Here is a 6,000-nt window from a genome sequence, read left to right as displayed (position 1 = left end):
CATTTAAGATGTATCATTTACGATGAATGGGCAGGGAGCAGAGAGATACAGATCCTTGGAAAATATGAAGGGTCTAGGCCCGAAACGTCAGCTTCTGTGCTCCGGAGATGCTGTTTGGCCTGCTGTGTTCATCCAGCCTCACATTTTATTATCTTGGAAAATAGGTGACAAGTTTAGATAAAGGATCTGGATCAGCGCAGGCCTGGAAGGCCGAAAGGCCTGTTCCTGTGCTGTAATTTTCTTTGTAATTGTTCAATGTAGTTGATTCTTAACCGCCATCTGGGCAATTAGGGATGGGCAATAAATGCTGCCTGGTCAGTGACAGCCTCATCCAGTGAATGAATTTTTAAAAATCTGCTCCATCACTTTCAACGATGCGCATTCATATCGCCCCAAATGTCTCTGTTCCTGAGCGATCTTTAGAATTACACCCTGACAAGATGAAATTTTCATAAGATGTCAATTTAAGAAAAAAATGGTTTTTTAATTTCGTGGGTAATGGTAAAAATAATTTATGAGGAAGACGTGGGCGGTGGCAATTTTAATTTGGTGAGACTGCAAAGCTGAAATTTAAATTTAAAGAGTCAAAATGAAAGAATTTGGAAAGAAAACTGCAAAACTAGCTATTCTTTTGTATTTTTCAAAATAAATGTTTTTAAAGCAATGTTTCATTTCCCTGAAGGCATTACTGTAATTGAGCTTCTCTTAATGGTTTTATTATTGCAATGTTACTATTTATTTCAGCAAAGTGTCTCTTTACAGCATGCAGAGCAGTCCAGCACAGAAGACACGATTTTAACTGCAGCAATCAGTAATACATAAATGAATGCTTTTCGAACTGTTTTGATAAATGTCTTGCTACAAACACTTATTTCACTAATGAGATATAAAACAAACCCTAAATAAAACACTAAATAAAATCCCAACATTCTTGTTAGCCAAAATATGCCCAGCAGAAGACATTAACTGTCAACAGGATGGCAGCATTAATGTTGCACACTTTTTGCCACAAAGGTTTTTCTTCAATGCTGGTTAACTTTTTCTGGATGGCATCACTTTCCTCTTTTGAGAGTTCAGGTTTCTGCTGTACCTTCAGACCACATAAACAAAACAATAGCTTTTTCCATGGGGGTGGTTCCACTGTTTTAACAGAAGTAAACACAGTAAGATCAAACAAAACAAGCAGCTTCAGCTGTAACAAACAAGCAGTGTTGAAAACTATGCTTCTTAAAATAAATGCATCGAGAAATGGATTTTTGGGGTCGATAATAGTCATGCTGACAATATAAGTGTTTTGATGACCTACACAGTGACACATATGCACGACTGGAACCATAGAAGGGGGCTATTCAACCCATCTTGTCCGTGCCACCCTAAAGACATCAGATGTCCTTTCTAATCCCATCTTGCTGCACACAGCCCTGAAAATCCCTGCAGTTTACAGCGCTTAAGGTGTAAAACTTTAAGTCTTAATCATGTCAAGTTATCAGCAAGTTAAAGGAAATATGGAGATGCAGTGCAACTTGTAAATCTCCAGAATTGACTGGCTTGATCAACACTATACTGTTCACTTCACATACACAATATCATACCTAAATGCTTTTCATTGTTAGTTAGGACTTGCTCGTTTTACACAGAAAGATAGGGCTGGAATTTAACTGCATGAGCACCTTGTTAACAATGCAAATCTATTTCTCAGGCCCAGAAAGGGAACAACTTAACTCGTTCAATCTCATTCCCACGTGTAATAAATCAACCCGAAAGAACAACATTGTGGGCTGAAGGGCCTGTTCTGTGCTGTACTGTTCTATGTTCTAACTGCGGATGCTGTAAATCAGGAACAAAAACGGAAGTTGTTGGTAAAGCCCAGCAGGTCTGGCAGCATCTTTGAAGAAAAAAATCAGAGTTAACATTTCAGGTTGAGTGATGCTTCCTCAGAGTTCTGGGGAAGGGTCACCGGACCTGAAACATTAACTCTAAAACTTGGAGACAGAAAAGGATTGTGGATGCTGGAAGCTACAGTCAAAAAATGTGAAGTTGGAAAAGCACAGCAGGTCAGACAGCATCCGAGCAGCGGGAAACATTTCAGGTTGGAACAATTCTCCAGGACTAGGGAGGGGGAGGGAAACCCAGAAATAACTGGGGTGGGGGTTGGAGATGGGGGGTGGGTAGGTGGGATTGAGGTATGTGAATGCAGGTAGAGGCTTAATGTGGTTGGTCAGTGGGAAGGGTGGAGTGGATAGGTGAGTCGGAAGATGGACTGGTTGTGGTTGGAGAGATTTTGAAGCTGATGAAGTCAATATTCACATCCTTGGGCTGTAAGCTCACGAGGCAAAATATCAGGTATTGTTACTCGACCTTACATTTGACCCCGCTCTGACAGAGAAGGCCAAAGATGGACATGTCACCAGGGGAATGGGAGTGGGAATTAAAATGGATGGCAACCGGAATGTCAGGCTGGTTGGGGCATGTAGAGTGCAGATGCTCCCTGAACCAGTCTTCGAATTTGCATTTGGTCTCCGCGATATAGAGGAGACCACATCAGGGGAAACGGATACAGTAGGTGAGGTTGTATGAAATGCAGGTGAATCACTGCCAGATTTGTTTTGGGATCTTGGATGGAGGTGCGAGGGGAGGTGTAGGGGCAGGTGTAGCACCTCCTGCGGTTGCAGGGAGAGGTACCGGTTGGGGCGGAGGGGTTGGTGGGGAGTGTGGAGCTGACAAGGGAGTCGCGGAGTGAATGTTCCCTATGGAAAGCGACAGGGGTGAGGAGGGAAATATCCTTTTGGTGGTGGGGTCCGATTGTAGGTGTGGAAATGTTGGAGGATGTTACGTTGTATTTGGAGGTTGGTGGGGTGGTATGTGAGGACTAAGAGGACTCTACCCTAATTGTTGGGGGAAGGTGGTTTGAGGGCAGAAGCACGGGGAATGGGGGAGATGCAGTCAAGGTTATCCTTAATAACAGAGGAGGGGAAGTGACCGTCCCTAAAGTAGGAGGATATCTGGGATGTTCTGGAGTAGAATGCCTCATCATGGGAGCAGATGCGGCAGAGGCGAAGGAATTGGGAGTATGGGATCACATTTTTCAGAGGAGGGTGGGTGAGAGGAGGTGTAGTCAAGGTAGTTGTGGGAGTCAGTGGGTTTGAAATGGATGTCAGTGGTGAGTCAGTTACTGGAGATGGAGACAGAGATGTCCAGGAAGGGAAGGGAGGTCTCAGAAATGGCCAGGTGAATTTGAGGTCACGGTGAAAGGTGTTGGCAAAGTTGATAAACTGAGCTCCTCAGAGGAGCATAACGCAGCACCAATACCGTCATCAATGTAGTGGAGAAAGGGTGTGGGATGATACCAGTGTAGTTGTTGAAGAGGGGCTGTTTCACGAATCCTACAAAGAGGCAGGCATAGCTTGGGCCCATGTGGGTGCCCATGGCCACTCCTTTGGTTTGTAGAAAGTGGGAAGAATCAAAAGAAAAGTGAATGAGAGTGTTGGTGGACAGGGAATGGTTGGGACTACAGGAGATGAAGAACTGAAGGGTTTTTAGGCCATTCTCGTGGAGGATACAGGTGTACAGGGACTGAACGTCCATGGTGAAGATGTGGTGTTGGGGTCTAGGGAATTGTAAGTTTTGGAAAAGCTGCAAGGTATGGGCTGTGTTCCGAATGTAAGTGGGGAGTTTATGAACCTATGGGAAAAGAATTGAGTCAAAGTAGGAAGAGAAGAGCTCAGTGGGACAGGAGCAGGCAGAGACAATGGGGTCACCTGGGGCAGACAGGTTTATGGATTTTGGGAAGGAGTTAGAAACAGGCACTGTGGGCATGGGGGCAATCAGGCTGGAGGTTGTGGACAGGAGATCCCTTGAGGTGATGAGGTTGATGGTCTGGGAGATGATGTCTTGGTGATCAGAGGTGGGGTCATGATCGAGGGGAGCGTAGAAGGTGGTGGCGATGAGGCCAGACGCTAACTCTCCCAACCAGTCCCTCTACACCAACACTCCCATTCACTTTGCAGAACTAGTTCGCACCCTCAACAATTTTGCCTTTGATTCTTCCCACTTCCTACAAACCAAAGGAATGGCCGTGGGCACCTGCATGGGCCCAAGCTATGCATGCCTCTTTGTAGGATTCGTGAAACAGCCCCTCTTCCACAACTACACTGGTATCATCCCTCACCCTTTCTCTGCTACATTGATGACTGTATTGGTGCTGCCTTATGCTCCTGTGAGGCGCTCAAACAGTTTATCAACTTTGCCAGCACCTTTCACCGTGACCTCAAATTCACCCGGGCCATTTCGGACACCTCCCTTCCCTTCCTGGACCTCTCTGTCTCCATCTCCAGTAACCGACCCACCACTGACATCCATTTCAAACCCACTGACTCCCACAACTACCTTGTCTACTCCTCCTCTCACTCACCCTCCTGTAAAAATGTTATCCCATACTCCTAATTCCTCCGCCTCTGCCGCATCTGCTCCCAGGATGAGGCATTCTACTCCAGAACATCCCAGATATCCTCCTACTTTAGGGACGGTTGTTTCCCCTCCTCTGTTATTAAGGATAACCTCGACTGCATCTCCCCCATTCCCCGTGCTTCTGCCCTCCTCCCAACAACAATTAGGGTAGAGTCCTCTTAGTCCTCACATACCACCCCACCAACCTCCAAATACAATGTAACATCCTCCAACATTTCCATCACCTACAATCGGACCCCACCACCAAAAAGATATTTCCCTTCTCACCCCTGTCCACTTTCCGTAGGGAACATTCACTCCACGACTCCCTTGTCAGCTCCACACTCTCCACCAACCTCTCTGCCCCACCCGGTACCTCTCCCTGCAACTGCAGGAGGTGCTACACCTGCCCCTACACCTCTCCTCGCACCTCCATCCAAGGTCCCAAACAATCCTTCCAGATTTAACAGTGATTCACCTGCACTTCATCCAACCTGATCTACTGTATCCATTCCTCTCAATGTGGTCTCCTCTATTTCAGGGAGATCAAACGCAGACACAGGGATGAGTTCACGGAACATCTGCGCTCTGCACGCACCAACTAGCCCGACCTTCCAGTTGCCATCCATTTTAATTCACCCTCCCACTCCCATTCCCCTGGTGACATGTCCATCTTTGGCCTCCTCCACTGTCAGAGTGAGGCCACATGTGAACTGGAGGAACAACACCCGATTATTTCGCCTCGGGAGCTTACAGCCCAAGGGTGTGAATATTGACTTCACCAGCTTCAAAATCTCTCCACCCACAACCAGTCCATTTTTCGACTCACCTATCCACTCCACCCTTCCCACTGACCAACGACAATAACCCTCTCCCTGCATTCACCTATCTCCATCCCACCTACCCTCCCCCCATCTCCACCCCCAATCCATTTATTTCTGGGTTTCCCTCCCCCCTCCCTAGTTCTGGAGAAGGCTTCTGACCTGAAGCGTTGACTTTCCTGCTCTGACCTGCTGTGCTTTTCTTGCTCCACACTTATTGACATTAACTCTGATTTTTCTTCACAGATGCTGCCAGACCTGCTGAGTTTTTCCAGCAAGTTCTGTTACTGTTCCCACTTATAATAAATTGTTGTTAGAGATCTAAAACAGTGTCAGATCTTATCGTTAATTCTTTTCCTATTTTTCGTTTCAGCCTTGCTTCTCTGTCTCTCAATCTGATCTGTCCCACTATTTATTTTTCTTTCTTTGATTGATTTTGCATTGATTATTGCTGGTTCTCTGCCATTCTCCTTCATTTTGGTGACATTTCATTGGCTTAGGAGAACACACCGGTCCAATTATTCACTAAGACCCCAGATCTTCCATTGGCCTGGTCATTCCATCTAAGATGCCCGCAAGTTATCCTGCAATATTTTTCAATAAAATCTTTTATTCCCTTCTCCTTTTCACAATTTGCAATGTTCCTTGCTGTTTTTTGTTCTATCTTTTTACTTTTTGGTTCAGACCTCTTTTCCCCTTCTCAGTCTCTTCTAGTGAATTTCCAGTCTGGAAA

General features: G+C 45.8%; 1 protein-coding gene across 3 annotated transcripts in view; it reads right to left on the bottom strand.

Annotated features, from left to right (window-relative positions):
* Window positions 1–728: 728 nt before the first annotated feature.
* The window catches only part of slc5a9 (solute carrier family 5 member 9), a 96,307-nt gene continuing 91,035 nt past the window's right edge, over window positions 729–6,000 (bottom strand). For all 3 annotated transcript variants that reach the window (XM_048540048.2, XM_048540046.2, XM_048540049.2), the window contains one exon: window positions 729–1,140. In XM_048540048.2, the coding sequence (XP_048396005.2) occupies window positions 935–1,140 (206 nt within the window). In that variant the 3' untranslated portion in view covers window positions 729–934. The remainder of the gene's footprint in view (window positions 1,141–6,000) is intronic.

Source organism: Stegostoma tigrinum, chromosome 8 (assembly GCF_030684315.1).
Source record: "Stegostoma tigrinum isolate sSteTig4 chromosome 8, sSteTig4.hap1, whole genome shotgun sequence".
Classification (NCBI taxonomy): domain Eukaryota; kingdom Metazoa; phylum Chordata; class Chondrichthyes; order Orectolobiformes; family Stegostomatidae; genus Stegostoma; species Stegostoma tigrinum.
Note: the sequence above shows the minus strand (reverse complement) of the source record. Positions and strands in the feature narration are given on the sequence as shown.